The sequence below is a fragment of the Mobula hypostoma genome, assembly GCF_963921235.1.
Source record: "Mobula hypostoma chromosome 30 unlocalized genomic scaffold, sMobHyp1.1 SUPER_30_unloc_2, whole genome shotgun sequence".
Classification (NCBI taxonomy): Eukaryota; Metazoa; Chordata; class Chondrichthyes; order Myliobatiformes; family Myliobatidae; genus Mobula; species Mobula hypostoma.
The window spans coordinates 115,526-134,118 of NW_026948159.1; the positions used below are offsets into that span (position 1 = coordinate 115,526).

Sequence of the window (18,593 nt, forward strand, 5' to 3'; positions counted from 1 at the left end):
TGTCACCTCACCTGGAAGGACTGTCTGGGGCCCTGAATGGTGGTAAGGGAGGAAGTGTAAGGGCATGTGTAGCACTTGTTCCGCTTACAAGGATAAGTGCCAGGAGAGAGATCAGTGGGGAGGAATGGGGGGGACGAATGGACAAGGGAGTCGCGTAGGGAGCGATCCCTGCGGAAAGCGGGGGGGGGGGGAGGGAAAGATGTGCTTAGTGGTGGGATCCTGTTGGAGGTGGCGGAAGTTATGGAGGATAATATGTTGGACCCGGAGGCTGGTGGGGTGGTAGGTGGAACCCTGTTCCTAGTGGGGTGGCGGGAGGATGGAGTGAGAGCAGATGTACCTGAAATGGGGGAGATGCGTTTGAGAGCAGAGTTGATAGTGGAGGAAGGGAAGCCCCTTTCTTTAAAAAAGGAGGACATCTCCCTCATCCTGGAATGAAAAGCCTCATCCTGAGAGCAGACGCGGCGGAGATGGAGGAATTGTGAGAAGGGGATGGCATTTTTGCAAGAGACAGGGTGAGAAGAGGAATAGTCCAGATAGCTGTGAGAGTCAGTAGGCTTATAGTAGACATCAGTAGATAAACTGTCTCCAGAGATAAAGACATAAAGATCTAGAAAGGGGAGGGAGGTGTCGGAAATTGACCAGGTAAACTTGAGGGCAGGGTGAAAGTTGGGGGCAAAGTTAATGAAGTCAACGAGCTCAGCATGCGTGCAGGAAGCAGTGCCAATGCAGTCGTCGATGTAGCGAAGGAAAAGTGGGGGACGGATACCAGAATAGGTACGGAACATAGATTGTTCCACAAAGCCAACAAAAAGGCAGGCATAGCTGGGACCCATACGGGTGCCCATAGCTACACCTTTAGTTTAGAGGAAGTGGGAGGAGCCAAAGGAGAAATTATTAAGAGTAAGGACTAATTCCGCTAGACGGAGCAGAGTGGTGGTAGAGGGGAACTGGTTAGGTCTGGAATCCAAAAAGAAGCAGAGAGCTTTGAGACCTTCCTGATGGGGGATGGAAGTATATAGGGACTGGACATCCATGGTGAAAATAAAGCGGTGGGGGCCAGGGAACTTAAAATCATCGAAAAGTTTAAAAGTGTGAGAAGTGTCACAAACACAGGTAGGAAAGGATTGAACAAGGGGGGAAAACTGTGTCGAGGTATGCAGAAACAAGTTCAGTGGGGCAGGAGCAAGCTGAGACAATAGGTCTGCCAGGAAAGGCAGGTTTGTGGATCTTGGGTAGGAGGTCGAAACGGGAAGTGCGAGGTGTAGGAACTATAAGGTTTGTAGCAGTGGATGGGAGATCCCCTGAGCGGATAAAGTCGGTGATGGTGTGGGAGACAACGGCCTGGTGCTCCTTAGTGGGGTCACGATCGAGGGGTAAATAAGGGGAGGTATCCGCGAGTTGTCGCTGTGCCTCGGCAAGGTAGAGGTCAGTACGCCAGACTACAACAGCACCCCCCTTATCGGAGGGTTTAATAGTAAGGTTAGGATTAGTGCGGAGGGAGTGGAGATAAGACCATTTGGAAGGAGTAAGGTTGGAATGGGAACAAGGTGCGGTGAAGGTGCGGAACTCGCTGAGGTGTGGGCGAAGGGGAACAAAGGTCCCTCCTTCGGAATCATATATAGGCCTCCAAATAGTAGCCAAGATGTGGGGTTGAGATTACAAAGGGATCTGGAAAAGACATGTAATAAGGGTACTGTCACTAATGGGGGACTTCAATATGCAAGGGGATTGGGAAAATCAGGTTGGTGTCTGATCACAAGAGAGGGATTTTGTTGAAGGCCTACGAGATTGTTTTTTTAGAGCAGCTTGTGCTTAAGCCTACTCAGGGAAAGCCATCTTAGACTGGGTGTTGTGCAATAACCCAGATCTTAATAGAGAGCTTAATGTAAAGGTGACTGAATTCATACTGCAATTTGAGAGGGAGAAGCATAAGTCACATGTATCAGTATCACAATGGAACAAAGGGAATTACAAAGGGAAGAGAGAGGAGCTTGCCCAGGTGGACTGGAAGAGGATACTGGCCAGGATGACGGCAGAGCAGAGAGGGCTGAAGTTTCTGGGAATAGTTCACAAGGCGCAGGATAGAAATGTCCCACAGAAGAAGTTATTCGCAAAAGGCAGGGGTAGGTAACAGTGGCTGACAAAGGAAGTTAAGGACTGCAAAAGGGCCAAGGAAAGAGCATATAAGGTAGCAAAAGGCAGTGGGAAGCTGGATGATTGGGAAGCTTTTAAAATCCAACAAAAGGCAACTAAAAAAGCTATAAGAAGGGAAGATATGAAATATGAGGGAAAATTAGCCAAAAATAAAGCTGGATACTAAAAGTTTTTTTTTCAGTTATAAAAAAAGAGTGAAAGGGAGGTGAGAGTTGATATTGGACCACTGGAAAATGATGCTGGGGAGATAGTAATGGGGGACAAAGAGATGGCAGATAAACTTAATGGGTACTTTGCATCTGTCTTCACTGTGAAAAACACTAGCCATGTGCCGGAGGTCTGTGAGTGTCAGGAAGCAGGAGTGAGTGCCATTGTTATTACAAAGCAAAACGTGCTAGGCAAACTCAAAGGTCACCTGGACCTGATGGACTACAATCCAGAGTCCTGAGAGGGGTTGCTGAAGAGATTACGGTTGCATTGGCCAAGATCTTTCAAGAATCACTTGATTTGGGCATGGTCCTGGAGGAGTGGAAAATTGCAAATGTCACTCCACTCTTCAAAAAAGGAGAAAGGCAAAAGAAAGGAAGTTATAGTCTAGTTAGCCTAACCTCAGTGGTTGGGAAAGTGTTGGAGTCTATTACTAAGGATGAGGTTTCAGGTACTTGGAGAAAAATGATAAAATAAGTTCAAGTCAGGATGGCTTTTATAAAGGGAGATCTTGCCTGACAAATCTGTTAAGAGTTCTTCGAGGAAGTAACAAGCAGGGCGGAGAAAGGAGAGGCAGTGGATATCATTTACTTGGATTTTCAGAAGGTATTTGATAAGGTGCCACACATGAGGCTGCTTAACAATATAAAATCCTGCCGCGTTACAGGAAAGATACTGGCCTGGATAAGGGGACGGCTGACAGGCAGGAGGCAGCGAGTGGGAATAAGGGGGGGGGGGGGCTTTACTGGTTGGCTGCCAGTGACTGATGGTGTTCCTCAGGGGTCAGTATTGGGACCGCTACTTTTCACATTGTTTGTCAATGATTTAGATAATGGAATTGATGGCTTTGTGGCAAAGTGTGCAGATGATATGAAGATAGATGGAGGGGTAGGTAGTGCTGAGGAAGCAATGCGATTGCAGCAGGACTTAGACAAATTGAAAGAATGGGCAAAAAAGTGGCAGATGGAATACAGTATTGGGAAATGTATGATGATGTATTTTGGTAAAAGGAACAAAAGTGCGGACTATTATCTAAATGGGGAAAAGGTTCAAACATCAGAGGTGCAGAGGGACTTAGGAGTCCTCGTGCAAGACACCCAGAAGGTTAACTTACAGGTTGAGTCTGTGGTAACGGTGGCAAATGCAATGTTGGCATTTATTTCAAGGGGAATAGAATATAAAAACAAGGAGATAATGCTGAAGCTTTATAAGTCACTAGTCAGGCCACACTTGGGAGTATTGTCAACAGTTTTGAACCCCATATCTCAGAAAGGATATGTTGTCATTGGAGAGGGTCAACAGAAGGTTCAGGAGGATGATTCTGGGAATAAAGGGGTTAACATATGAGAAGCCTTTGGAAGCTTTGGGCCTGTAGTCACTGGGATTTAGAAAAATGCAGGGGGATCTCATGGAAACCTACCAAATATTGAAAGGACTAGTTAGGGTGGATGTGGAGAGATGTTTCTTGTGGTGGGGGTATCCAGAACTAGAGGGCACAGCCTCAAACTTGAAGGGCGTCCTTTTAGAACATAGGTAAGACGGCACTTTTTTAGCCAGAAAGTAGTGAGTCTGTGAAATGCTCTGCCAGACTGTGGTGGAGGTCAAGTCCATGGGTATATTTAAGGCAGAAGTTGATAGTTTCCTGATCGGTCAGGGCATCAAAGGAGATGGCGAGGAGGCAGGTGTATGGGGTTGAGTGGGATCCGGGATCAGCCATAATGGAATGGCAGAGCAGACTCGATGGGCTGAATGGCCTGATTGTGCTCCTATGTCTCATGGACAGGCAGAAGGGGCTCTGTTGGTTAAATAAAATGAAATCATATCCTTAGAAAGAGGTGGCATAGGATCGGAAGGTGTAGAATCCTTGTGGGTAGAGTTGAGAAAGATCATGATGGGAGTTATATACAGGCCTCTGAACAGTAGCCAGGATGTGAGCCACAGATTACAATGGGTGATAGAAAACACATATCAATAGATCAATGTTCCGATAGTCATGAGGGATTTCAGTTGATTGGCAAAATCAGGTTGGTGCTGGATCCCAAGACAGGGAATTTGTAAAATACCTACAAAATGGCTTTTTAAGGCGCGTTGTGGTTAAGCCCACCAGGATAGCAACTGTTCCTGATTGGGTGTTGTGCAATGAACCAGATTTGATTAGGGAGCTTAAAGTAATGAAACCATTAGTGATCATAATTTTAGAATTCACCCTGTAATTTGAGAGAGAGAGGGAGAAGCTAAAGTCAGATGCATCAGCATTACAGTGGAGTACAGGGAATTATAGAGGTATGAGAGAGGATCTGGCCAAAGTTGATTGGAAGGGAACACCAGCAGGGATGACAGCAGAGCAGCAATGGCTGGAGCTTCTGGAAGCAATTCAGAAAGCACAGAATAGATACCTCTCAAAGTTGAATTAGTATTCTAAAGAAAGTGTAACACACTAAGGTATCACTGCTCATGTAATGGCCTTTCTGTAATGTTTCACTGCTAATGTAATGGTTTCTCTGCAGCAGCAATGTTTGGGTTATGACTAAAGATAACAGGGCTATGGAATGCAGGGCTACCCAATGAGAGGAATGTTGTTCTTTCTTGTGGGTCTGGAAGGGAGATTTTCGTGGTCTTTGTCGGCGCAGGAAGGAGGAGGAAGGCGCGTGTGGAGAGAGCTGGTAGACCACTGGACAGAGTGGACAGGGAGCGAGGGTCTGAAGGTTGGCGACGCTCGGAGGAGGGCAATGGCTAATGCATAGCTGTAGCAGTGAGCTCAACGTGCACTTTTGACTTTTTCCTTAAAATGGGCCCATTTTCTTTTTATTTCCTTTACTAACCCTATATTCAGATTAAGATTTATAAAGTTCAATCATTTAATTGCATATGGTGTAGTGTCTGGTATTTTGCGGTGTGGATTTGTAACCGGGCAACACATCACGCAGCATCCACACAAACGAGATGTCTCAGTTTGGCGGGGCCAGCAGTTGTCTCCTCCCAGACGAACACGTGCTGGCCGAGCCTGAGGGTTACAGAAGTACGACGCAACATGACCAATAAGAAAGTCAAATATGGCAAAAAAAGCAAGATAATATAGCAAAAATCAGGAAGGTAGAGGATTGGGAGGCTTTTAAAAGCCAACAAAAGGCAACTAAAACAGCCATAAAAAGAGGAAAGTTGAACTAGCCAATAATATAAAAGAGGATACCAATAGTTTTTCTCAAATATATAAAGAGTAAATGAGAGGCAAGAATGGACATCAGACAGCAGGAAAATGACACTGGAGTGGTAGTAAAGGGGGACAAAGAAATGGCAGAGAAATGGAATAGACATTTTGCATCAGTCTTTAATGCTAGCAGTATGCCAGAGATGTTAGTGTCGGGGCAGAAGTGAGTGAAACTGCTATTACTAAGGAGAAGGTGCTTGGGAAGCTGAAAAATTTGAAGGTGGATAGGTCACCTGGACAAGATGGATTACACCCCATGGTTCTGAAAGCGATAGCTGAAGCGATTGTGCAGACATTAGTAACGATCTTTCAAGAATCACTAGATTATGGAACGGTTCCGGAGGACTGGAAAATTGCAAATGTCACTCCTCTCTTCAAGGAAGGAGGGAAGCAAAAGACGGGAAATTGTGGTCCAGTTAGCCTGACCTCAGTGGTTGGGAAGACATTTGGGTCCATTATTAAGGATGAGGTTTCAGGATACTTGGAGGCTGAACTCTTTGGATCCTGGGTACGTATAGGCTAATGGAACTGCTGGTGGTCACAACCATGTGAGGCGGGGACACAAAAGACCACAGTTGCTGATATCCGGAGCAAAGAGTCGACTGGAGGAACTCAGGGGCCATGCGGCACATACGGGTGAAAAAAGGAACTCTCCACGTTGCGAGTTGAAACCCGCCATCAGGACTGAGACAGACACCACTCAACCTGCTGAGTTCCTGCAGCAGACCGTCTGTCGTAACCCAGTGAGGTGCAACGGGAGGCTTCCAGTAAGATGGCGGCCCGCTTGGTCGCGACAGCCTCTCACAACTGTGTGTCTGGATTGTTTTCTTTGTGACCCGGTTTGATACCCGTATTAAGTGCCATTCAGTGGGAAGCTGAGGGGCCTCGGTTCTTGCACGGACCTGGCCCTCAGGCCGTGCGTGGCTGTTACAGCCACCCAGAGGAGGCTCACCGGAAGCAGTGTGGGACAGAGAGCCGAGGAGCGGTGGGCACTCTGGAACCCATGCTGGGTTGCTGGTTAGATCTCCAGGGTTTGGTCCAAGGGAGACAAGCTGGATTCGATTGCCCTCGTCCGCAGCTGACCCAGTGTGAGATGCGGAACTGCTGCTGTTTGTTCTTACAGAAATATGGCTCCAGGACAACATCCCATACTCCATCAATCTAAGGCCATGCCACTCAGGGACTAGGGCTAATATTATGACTGCATGTGCTATTATAAATACACTGCATCAGCTAATTGGGGCAGCTGCTTATTCGGGACAAGCCTTGAAGAACAAAAACTAATATAAAAATAGACTGGATTCCATTTGTTTATTTGGGATTTTTATGCCACTAAATTGGGACAGGAGACTGTTGCCAAATAGTTTCTAACTAGCTTCAGTCATGTGCACTTGTGCAGCTATTAGTCACTACACCACGCTAAGAGCAAACAGTTTTTAAATAGCGTCAGTTGTGTGTAATTGTGTTAAAAAAAAATTCCGAACTGTTTTGCTGTTTTCAAGCATTCAGGTTTGGAGATGCCAGAAACGGCTGAGAGCAAAATTAAAGTATTTCACTACTTCAACAAGTTTGGAACTATGAAGAATTTGGAGGTATCCACAATCATCTTGAGTGTTACAATGAAAATGAGGATTTGGAGGATGCAGTCTTCAAAAACATTGTATGAAGGCAGTTCATTATCTGCACAAGGTGTCTACACTGATTTTGTTCATTTATAGTCAAACAAAAGAACACAGCAGTGTACACTGGGTGAATTCCTCTGTCGATAACTATTAGGAAATAGTACTGTAGTAGTATTGACAGTGTTCTAGTTTGCTCTCTATTTCATTTCAATACATAATTTGTTACTCAGTTTGTCTTTTTACACACCTTTTTAACTGTTTCCATGAAACTTTGGCTAATTGGGACAGCCGCTTAATTGGGCCAAAATGTACTGGTCCGGACGTGTCCCAATTAACCAGAATCCACCAAACATGAGCTGTGAGTCTCGTCTCTGTTGGTACTGTGTTTTGCACTGTGACACCGGAGGAAAGTTGTTTTGTTTACATGTGTATGGTTGAATGACAATTAAACCCAAGTTTGCAACTGTCGTTTTGTTAAGACGAGCTTCCGCAAGCCCTGACTCACCCGCTCAGAGCGTGTATCCGTTCCGTGTTGTACTTCAATGGCGTCAGCTCGAAGCGCAGCACCTGCAAGGCTTCCAGCACCTTGCCGTCGTCCAGGAACTCCAGGTACTTCTGCTCCAGCAGCAGGAACTTCATGCGCTGTGCGGAAAGCACCAGGGTTACAGGGTGCCGGGAGGGGCGGGGGGAAGGCAGGGAAGTGGGCAGGAGAGACAGAGGACTGCAGACGCCGGAATCCTGGGCGACCAACAAGCTGTTGGGGGAGGGGGGAGCTGAGCAGCATCTGAGGTGAACGTATCAGGTCGGGACCCTGCAACAGGGCTGGAGCGTAGAGGGAGGTAGCCAGTGGGAAGAGGTGAGAAGGAGGTGAGGAGGAGGAGAGGAGGCAAGGCAGGGGATGGATGCAAGTCAGGAGAGGGATGGGGAAGGGGAGTGGTGGTGGGTGGGCAACAGGCGGAGCTGGGAAGTGGCAGGGAAGAGTAAAAAATGAAGCAGAGAGCCAGGTGGAAGGAGGGGGGAGGTGACGAGAGGAGTTGGAGGGTCATAGCTGGAAACAGATTAAAAAAAAGAGAGGGTGGATGGCCAGAAGGTAATAATAGGAGATATTAAAGACTGCAGGGGCTCGGATCAGATAAGTAAGGTGACGTGGAACCAGATAAGAGAGAGGAGAGGGTCTGATGAACCAGTTAGGGTGGGAAGAGACTGGCTGAGCACTACATCCACATACACCCATCCTGAGTGGGTATATGGAGGAGGTACTGAACCAGAGGGCGTAGGGAAGAATGGCATGGGCCATGCCACCACAAGAGAGGAGAACCATGCACTAAGAAAACTACACCCCCCCCCGCCCCCACCCCCTCCTCACCCAATACCGGGCTGCATGCGACGCACTCTCCTCTGGCGGGTTCCCGATTACAACCGAGTTGACGCAGGGATGCAGAGTGCTGCCTGTCGCACAGTGTTTACCTAGGCACACCAGGCGCTACTTACCACAATAGCCTGGGGCAAGTGCACCAAGGACTTGAGCTCGGTAAGGTCAGCTTCGGCCTAGAGGGAAGAGAAGACTGCAGTCAGCGCTCTGGGCCCAGGTGGAAAATAAAATAAACCAGGTGCCAAGCAGCACCTGCTGGATACAACTGTTTAATTCTTAGATTTGGCTGTTTCATTGTTTTTTTTTGGCAGTTTAACAATTAATTATAGAAAGCTCCAGAGGCCTCTTTCTTCTTCATTATTTGATAACTGCCTTCTCACTGGTTAATGTAGTATTGCATTATTAGAATAGCTGCTTTCTCATTGGTTAACTTGGGACTGCATTATTTGAATACCTGTTTTCTTATTGGTTAACTCTTATCTATAAATTTGTATGGAATTTTTCTCATTTCTATGGGTATAAAATACTTCAACAAAGCAGTGCCATTTTCTTAAGGTCACGGTTCTCCTCACTTAGTAGACCTCGATCACTGTCTGTCCAACTTTCCCTTGCTCCTTTAGCTTTTAATAACATAACTGGGAAGAAACAGGTTTGGTGCCATTTTCCTGACTTCCGGAGGAACCTGGCAAAAGGTCAGAATCCAACAGCCCACAGGGTGCCCATGCCAACATTAACACACCCACCGGAGGCTAATGGCATTTCCTGCAGTTAAACATCTGACTGGTGAATCAGAGCCAGGAAACAAGGGAGAGTCATTTACCCCTTGGAGTCACTACAGGATTGATCTGAGCATTAAGGCTGTGTCCTTGACCAGTAAGCAAATGCCCCTCCGTCTTGGAGAATCCTGTTAGCCACATTGTATGTTAACTAGTCTGGGCCACTCTCCAGCAAGTTGCAGAGACAAAAGCAGCAGCAGATGGAAAGTCTGCGCACTCAGAGTGAATCAGTTCCTGCTGGATCCACTCAGTGATCACACCAGCCAATGCCAGGGGAAGGGCAGCACAGGTCATAGAGTGAAGCTCCCTCCGCACTGTCCCATCACACACTCCCGGGGTCAGACACAGAGTGAATCTCCCTCCACACCGTCCCTCACACACTCCTGGGGTCAGACACAGAGTGAAGCTCCCTTTATACCGTCCCATCACACACTCCCGGGGTCAGACACAGAGTGAAGCTCCCTCCACACTGTCCCATCACACACTCCTGGGGTCAGACACAGAGTGAAGCTCCCTTTATACCGTCCCATCACACACTCCCGGGGTCAGACACAGAGTGAAGCTCCCTCCACACCGTCCCATCACACACTCCCGGGGTCAGACACAGAGTGAAGTTCCCTCTACACTGTCCCATCACACACTCCCGGGGTCAGACACAGAGTGAAGCTCCCTCCACACTGTCCCATCACACATTCCCGGGGTCAGACACAGAGTGAAGCTCCCTCCGCACTGTCCCATCACACACTCCCGGGGTCAGACACAGAGTGAAGCTCCCTCCACACTGTCCCATCACACACTCCCGGGGTCAGACACAGAGTGAAGCTCCCTCTACACTGTCCCATCACACACTCCTGGAGTCAGACACCGAGTGAATCTCCCTCCACACTGTCCCATCACACACTCCTGGGGTCAGACACAGAGTGAAGCTCCCTTTATACCGTCCCATCACACACTCCCGGGGTCAGACACAGAGTGAAGCTCCCTCTATACCATCCCATCACACACTCCCGGGGTCAGACACAGAGTGAATCTCCCTCCACACTGTCCCATCACACACTCCCGGGGTCAGACACAGAGTGAATCTCCCTCCACACTGTCCCATCACACACTCCCAGGGTCAGACACCGAGTGAATCTCCCTCCACACAGTCCCATCACACACTCCCGGGGTCAGACACAGAGTGAATCTCCCTCCACACCGTCCCATCACACACTCCTGGGGTCAGACACAGAGTGAATCTCCCTCCACACTGTCCCATCACACACTCCCGGGGTCAGACACAGAGTGAAGTTCCCTCTACACTGTCCCATCACACACTCCCAGCGTCAGACACAAAGTGAAGCTCCCTCCACACTGTCCCATCACACACTCCCAGGGTCAGACACAGAGTGAAGCTCCCTCCGCACTGTCCCATCACACACTCCCGGGGTCAGACACAGAGTGAAGCTCCCTCCACACTGTCCCATCACACACTCCCGGGGTCAGACACAGAGTGAAGCTCCCTCTACACTGTCCCATCACACACTCCTGGAGTAAGACACCGAGTGAATCTCCCTCCACACTGTCCCATCACACACTCCTGGGGTCAGACACAGAGTGAAGCTCCCTTTATACCGTCCCATCACACACTCCCGGGGTCAGACACAGAGTGAAGCTCCCTCTATACCATCCCATCACACACTTCTGGGGTCAGACATAGAGTGACCCTCCCTCTACACTGTCCCATCACACACTCCTGGAGTCAGACACAGAGTGAAGCTCCCTCCACACCGTCCCATCACACACTCCCGGGGTCAGACACAGAGTGAAGCCCCCTCCACACTGTCCTATCACACACTCCCAGGGTCAGACACAGAGTGAAGCTCCCTCTATACCGTCCCATCACACACTCCCGGGGTCAGACACAGAGTGAAGCTCCCTCCACGCTGTCCCATCACACACTCCCGGGGTCAGACACAGAGTGAAGCTCCCTCTTGGTCGTCCCATCACACACTGCCAGGCTCTTGAAGGGGTTCACTCAGCACAGGTTACAATTCTGCACAAGCCCCTCGGAGAGGTCAGGTGTTGGAGTATCCGACAAACATCAGCTGATAAGCAATCCTTTCCTGAATTTCCTGAATTGCCCACATTACTCAGGTAGGTTGACAATGGAATGGAAATGGGATGTAACAGCCCAGGAACTCTCAGCAGTGGAAATCCGGACTGTTTGCTCGCCCGCGCCTGGGTTAATTTGCTCGGAAGCTGACGGTACCTTCTCCCAGTCTCCTTCGGTGACGTGGTTGCGGAACTTGGTGGCTGACGGATGCTCCAAGCTGCAGCCCGTCTCCTGCATCAGCTGTTCCACTGTCTGGCTGCACAGGACGAGAAGCAGAACAAAGAGGGGGTAAGACAGACACAATCCAAACCTATCACCACCCCTCGCAATTAAAGTTGAAGATTCAAAGGTCAAAGTATGTATATAACCCTGAGATTTACTGTCATTCAGCAGAACAAAGAAATACAATAGAATCAATGTCAAACTATGCACATAGACTGACAACCAATCATTGTGCAGAAGACAAATAAAATAAATAAAAATAAAACTAATATATACCCTCAGTGGCCACTTCATTGGGTACACCAGCTTGTTAATGCAAGTATCTCATCAGTCGGTCATGTGGCAGCAACTCAATGTATAAAAGCAGGCAGATATGGTCAAGAGGTTCAGTTGTTGTTCAGACCAATCAGAACGGGGAAGAAATGTGATCTAAGTGACTTTGACCGTGGAATGATTGTTGGTGTCAGACGGGGTGGTTTAGGTATCTCAGAAACTGCTAATCTCCTGGGATTTTCATGCACAACAGTCTACAGAGAATGGTGTGAAAAACTAAAAAGACATCCAGTGAGCAGCAGTTCTGTGGGTGAAAATGCCTTGTTAATGAGAGAGGTCAGAGGGGAATGGCCAGACTGGTTCAAGGTGACAGTAACTCAAATAACCACACGTTACAACAGCAGTGTGCAGAAGAGCATCTCTGAACACACAACACATCGAACCTTGAAGTGGATGGGCTACAGCAGCAGAAGGCCACTCTGCGTTCCACTCCTGTACCTCATAATGTTACCACTGAGTGTACAACAGTTGACACTACCAACTGCAGGTGTACCCTGGAGAGCATTCCAACCGGCTGCATCACTGTGTGGCAGGGTGTGGGGGTGGGGGACGGTCTCCAAAGGATCAGAAAAAGCCACAGAGCTTGTAAACTCAGTCAGCTCCATCACAGCACTGGCCTCCGCAGCATCCAGGACATCTTCAAGGAGCGATGCCTCAAAAAGGCAGCATCCATCATTAAGGACCCCCATCACCCAGGACATGCCCTCTTCTCATTGCTACCATCAGGGAGGAGGCACAGGAGCCTGAAGACTCACACTCAACGATTCAGGAACAGCTTCTTCCCCTCTGCCATCAGATTTCTGAATGGACAGTGAACCCATGAACACCACCTCACAAATTTTTCTCCTCTCTTTTTAACTACTTACATATACAAAAAGAAAATTAAATACTTCTTACTGTAATTTACAGCTTTTATTATATATTGCATTGTCCTACTGCCACATAACAACAAATTTCACGACATAAGCTGGTGATATTAAACCAGATTCGGATTTCTCTCCACAGTTGCTGCCTGACCCCACGATGTTCTCCAGCCTTTACGTGGCTACACCCATTCTAATATCTGTGTTGCTTCATATATCCTGGCTAATGAAGGTACGAATGTCGTCTTCGCCCTCAGGCATTCTTGGACTTGTTGAAGGTCGGTCAGCAAGACTCTGGGGGGCAGAGGAAACGCTTCAAAGATAATCAGCCCGAAGAAATTCCACATTATATCGAAAAACCGGGAAGACATTGCACTCAGCAGATACACCTGGAGGAAATGTGTTCGAGAGAGAGGAGCCACGCCACACGACAGTGATCTCCGCTGTGCCGCAGAGAGCAAGTGGCAGTTGCAGAAGGAGAAGCTGAATAACCAAAAGACCCAGTCTCTGACCACAGCCACCACGGAGTCTGCCCACACTACACGCCGATACGTGAATCCTGGATCAGCCACCCCAGGTCTCACCAATAGACAAGCCCTCAGGACAACATCATACTCCAATCGAGCGATCACACTACTGCTACAACAGGGTGTCCTGGGTCTGTGGAACCCCAGTGGTCACTGTGCATGCAAGTGTGGGCAGAAATGTACGTCGGCGGGCTGGGTGGAACCAAATATTTTAGCTTCAGGATTGTTTAATGTCATTTCCTGTACACAATAGTAAGGAGCACAAAATAATTGTTAGGCTGCGTAAAAAACACATTGAGATAAAGAACAGAGTAATAATTTTAAAAAAGCACACACAGTAAATATAAATACACAAGATAGCTTATAGATACAGATTGATTGATTGTATGGTCCATGAAGTGACACGAGGCTGTATATAAGGTGATTGACAGGAAATTGGTGGAGGTGTTGATCAGCCTTACTGCTTGGGGAAGGTAAGGTTTTGAGTCTGGTGCTGGTGTGGATACTACCACGTCCTTGGTGGGTGCAGGACAAACAATGCATGTGCAGAATGGGTGGGAGTCTGCATGATACTGCTGAGCACCAGGGGCTGCTGTGTTCAACTAGGTTCTGAGGTCAGGCACATTGGCAACTGTAACGAAAACCAATTTCCCCCGGGATCAATAAAGTATGACTATAACACAGAGCGGCGCTGGATAAGCACCCCTGATCCCAATCAGGACAGGGTGACTTCAGACCATGTTAGGTCCAACCGCATATGGGGCACTGTGAGCAGTTTTGGGCCACGTATATCTAAGCGAGAACGTGCTGGTATTGAAGAGGGCCCAGAAAAGGTTTGCAAGAATGATCTCGGGAACGAAAGGGCTACTGTACGTGAAGTATTTGATGGCTCTGGGCCCATCCTCATTGGAGTTCAGAAGACTGACAGGAGAGGGTTCTGGTTGAAACCTATTGAATACTGAAAGACCTAGGTAGAGCGGATGTGGAGAGGATGTTTCCTATAGTGGGAAGTCTAGGACCAGAGGGCACAGATAGAGTGGATGTGGAGAGGATGTTTCCAATAGTGGAGGAGTCTAGGACCAGAGGACACAGATAGAGTGGATGTGGAGAGGATGTTTCCTATAGTGGGGGAGTCTAGGACCAGAGGTCTTACGGGGAGAAGGCAGGGGGATGGGGTTGAGCGGGATAGTAAATCAGCCATTATAAATGATGGGCTGAATGGCCTAATTGTGCTTCTGCGCAGAACGGCCTAGAGGAAAAAGTTGAGGAATAGTGTTAAAGATACCAACAGTTCTGTGCAGTCGCTCACTCTGGTAGCAGCTCTAATGAGGACACGGCTGAACTGTGCCATATGTTGGGTAGCAGTTACTAATTCAGCTCACGCTGCAGCACAGGAGTACCCTGACGTCTGCTGCCAGTCACGCTCCAGTTAGAGCACTGGGGGCCAGCAGGAGGCCCTGTTTCACTGAGCCCATGAAGATGCACACCTCCCCCTGACTCTGACACTCAGCTGTTTGGATTCAGAGTGCTTCAGCCAGTAACAACAAGGGCCAAGGTGGCAAATCGTCAACTCTTTAGTGGCAAACTAACACTAACAGAGAACATTTCAGGCCTTTCGGCCCACAATGTTGTGCCAACCTTCTGACATACTCTCAGATCAATCTATCCCAGGGGCTCCCAACCCTTCTTATGCCATGGACCAATACAATTGAACAAGGGGTTCGTGGACCCCTAGTTGGGAACCCCAATTCTAACCCTTCTCTCCTATATAGACCTCAAGTTTTCTATCATCCACGTGCCTATCTAAGAGTCTCTTAAATACCCCTGATGTATCTGCCTCTGCCATCACCCTTGGCAAGGCGCTCCATGCACCCACTACTCCGTGTGCACAGGACTTACCCCTGACATCCCTCCTCCCTTGGAAAGCCCTTGACTAGAGCAAATGTGGAGGGGACATTTCCCATAGTGGGGGAGCCTAGGACCAGAGGGTACAGCCTCAGAATAGAGGGATGTCCATTTAGAACCGAGATGAGGAGGAATTTTGTTAGCTGGTAGTGGTAAATTTATTGCCACAGGTGCTGTGGAAGCCAAGTCATTGAGTGTATTTAAAGTGGAGGTTGATAGGTTCTTGACTAGTAAGGGCATTGAAGATTACTAGGAGAAAGCAGAAGAATGGGGTTGACAGGGATAATGAATCAGCCATGTTGGAGCAGACTCGATGGGCCAAATGGCCCAATCCTGTTCCTATATTTTATGGTCATACTCTCCTCTCATCACCTTAAATTATGGCTTCTTGTATTAGCCATTTCTGCCCCGGGGAAAAGTCTCTGCTTGTCATTCAACCTAAGTGTTTTGTACACATCTTTCAGGTCACCTCTCATCCTCCTTTGCTCCAAAGAGAAAAACCATCACTTGCTGAACCTATCTTCATAAGAGATACTCTCTAATCCAGACAGCATCCTGGTAAATCTCCTCTGCACCATCTCTAATCCAGACAGCATCCTGGTAAATCTCCTCTGCACCGTCTCTAATCCAGGCAGCATCCTGGTAAATCTCCTGTGCACCCTCTCTAATCCAGACAGCATCCTGGTAAATCTCCTCTGCACCCTCTCTAATCCAGGCAGTATCCTGGTAAATCTCCTCTGCACCCTCTCTAATCCAGACAGCATCCTGGTGAATCTCCTCTGCACCCTCTCTAATCCAGGCAGCATCCTGGTAAATCTCCTCTGCACCCTCTCTAATCCAGACAGCATCCTGGTAAATCTCCTCTGCACCGTCTCTAATCCAGGCAGCATCCTGGTAAATCTCCTGTGCACCCTCTCTAATCCAGAGAGCGTCCTGGTAAATCTCCTCTGCACCCTCTCTAATCCAGAGAGCGTCCTGGTAAATCTCCTCTGCACCCTCTCTAATCCAGGCAGCATCCTGGTAAATCTCCTCCGCACCCTCTCTAATCCAGGCAGCATCCTGGTAAATCTCCTCTGCACCCTCTCTAATCCAGGCAGCATCCTGGTAAGTCTCCTCTGCACCCTTTCTAATCCAGGCAGCATCCTGGTAAATCTCCTCTGCACCCTCTCTAATCCAGGCAGCATCCTGGTAAATCTCTTCTGCACCCTCTCTACGAAAACCATACTCCAAGTGTGGTCTAATCAGGGTTTCTGCAAGAATCTGCAAAAGCTACAGATTAGTTGTAGTTTCCAGTCCTGCTGCAGGGTATCGACTTGTCGGGCCAAATGACCAAACTCTGCTCCTACTGTATCAGGGACACCTGTACACCTGCTCGTTAATGCAAATATCTAATCAGCCAATCATGTGGCAGCAACTCAATGCACAAAAGCATGCAGACACAGTCAAGAGGTTCAGTTGTTGTTCAGACCGATCATCAGAACGGGGAGGCAATGTGATCTAAGTGACTTTGACCGTGGAATGATTGTTGGTGCCAGACGGGGTGGTTTGAGTATCTCAGAAACTGCTGATCTCCTGGGATCTTCACACATAACAGTTTCTGGAGTTTACAGAGAATAGTGTGAAAAACAAAAAAACATTCAGTGAGTGGCAGTTCTGTGGGTGAAAACGCCTTGTTAATGAGAGAGGTCAGAGGAGAATGGCCAGACTAGTTCAAGCTGACAGGAAGGTGACAGTAACGAATAACCACACGTTACAACAGTGGTGTGCAGAAGAGCATCTCTGAACACGTCGAATCTTGGTGGATGGGCCACAGCAGCAGAAGACCACTATGGGTTCCACTCCTGTACCCAATAAAGTGGCCACTGAGCAAGTCTTATGGTTTCTCCTTTACCCCTCCCCCAACGGAAGCTGCTAGACTCACTGAGTTCCTCTACCAGATTGCGTCGCGCTGCGGATTCCAGCGTCTGCAGTCTCTCGTGTATCTCGTCTAAACACTATTATCACTTGCAAACAGATTTGCAGCAAATGACAATTGTATAATTTATTCAACTGTGAGGAACAGGATGAACAAAGACGGAGTTAACACAGACACATGCACACAGTCTAATTAGGATCGGCCACATATAGAAACATCGATGTAAGCCCTTCAAGTCCGCAGCACCATGCGAGTAGCAACACCGATTTCCTTTTCCAGAGAAATCTCTTTGGCCAGACGATGGTGAATCTGTGGAATTCATTGCCACCGATGGCTTTGGAGGCCAAGTCACTGGGTATATTTAAAGTGGAGGTTGATAGGTTCTTGATTAGTCAGGACATCACAGGTTATGGGGAGAAGGCAAGAGAATGGGGTTGAGAGGGATAATAAATCAGCCATCGTGGATTGGTGGAGCAAACTTGTTGGGCTGAGTGGCCTAATTTTGCTGCGTATTATGGTGCTACAACTTGAGAGGATGGTCAAGAGGACACAGAATATGCTTGCCTTGTCTTTCTACACTGGGGTGTCAAATCGAAGTGTTTGGTTAGGTCATACTGGAGTGTAGTGTTTTAAGCAGGTTCACTGACACCCCATCCACCTGTCTACCATGCTTACATGGAGTGTGAGAGGGTGAAGTCCCTGTTTGAGTATCTGGAGGGGCTGCTACTTCGGTCCTGTTTGCGCTCCTCAAATACAGACACTCAGTACAGAAGGGGTGGGTTGTGAGGGAGGAGGACCTACTGGTGGCTTGCTCCTGGGCCTGGCCAAGATGGCCATTCACGGGTCTAGGCGGTGGAAAGTCAAGGGCTCTGCCAAGGCCAAATGCCTGCCCCCTTTCCTAGGATACGTCCGTGCCCGGCTGTCCTTGGAGAGGGAGCATGCGGTCACAGTAGATACAGTGGAGGACTTCCAGGAGCAGTGGGCCACCCAGAAAATTGTTTTATAGACAGTAATTATATTTTATTTTGAATTTATTCATTGTCTTGTAAATACTGAACGTTTGTACTTTTGTGTATTTGTTGAGTAAATAAACTTTTTTAGTTGTTTGTAAAAGAAAATAGTTTGGTGGGTCTGTTGTACAGGAAGAGATTTCGATGGACAGGGTGCAGCGGGGATTTACTGTGATGTTATCTGGATGAGGAGCTATTAGTTATAGGGAGAGACTGGAGTGAAGGAGGTTGGGTGGGGGGGGCAACCTTACATTAGAGGCATCGACAATGAGACATAGCAGCAGAATTAGGCCATTTGGCCCATCAAGCCTGACATTCGATCATAGGGGATTTATTGTCCCCCTCGACCCCATTTCCTACTTTTCTACACGGTGGGAGTGGGGA

At 48.1% G+C, this 18,593-nt stretch overlaps 1 protein-coding gene across 3 annotated transcripts in view; it reads right to left on the reverse strand.

Moving 5' to 3' along the window:
• The window catches only part of LOC134341352 (WD repeat-containing protein 26-like), a 187,526-nt gene that overhangs the window by 102,969 nt on the left and 65,964 nt on the right, over window positions 1-18,593 (reverse strand). For all 3 annotated transcript variants that reach the window (XM_063039215.1, XM_063039218.1, XM_063039216.1), the window contains exons 2-4: window positions 11,591-11,690; window positions 8,683-8,739; window positions 7,697-7,833 (exon numbers count right to left, since the gene is read on the reverse strand). In XM_063039215.1, coding sequence (XP_062895285.1) covers window positions 7,697-7,833; window positions 8,683-8,739; window positions 11,591-11,690 — 294 coding nt within the window. The remainder of the gene's footprint in view (window positions 1-7,696; window positions 7,834-8,682; window positions 8,740-11,590; window positions 11,691-18,593) is intronic.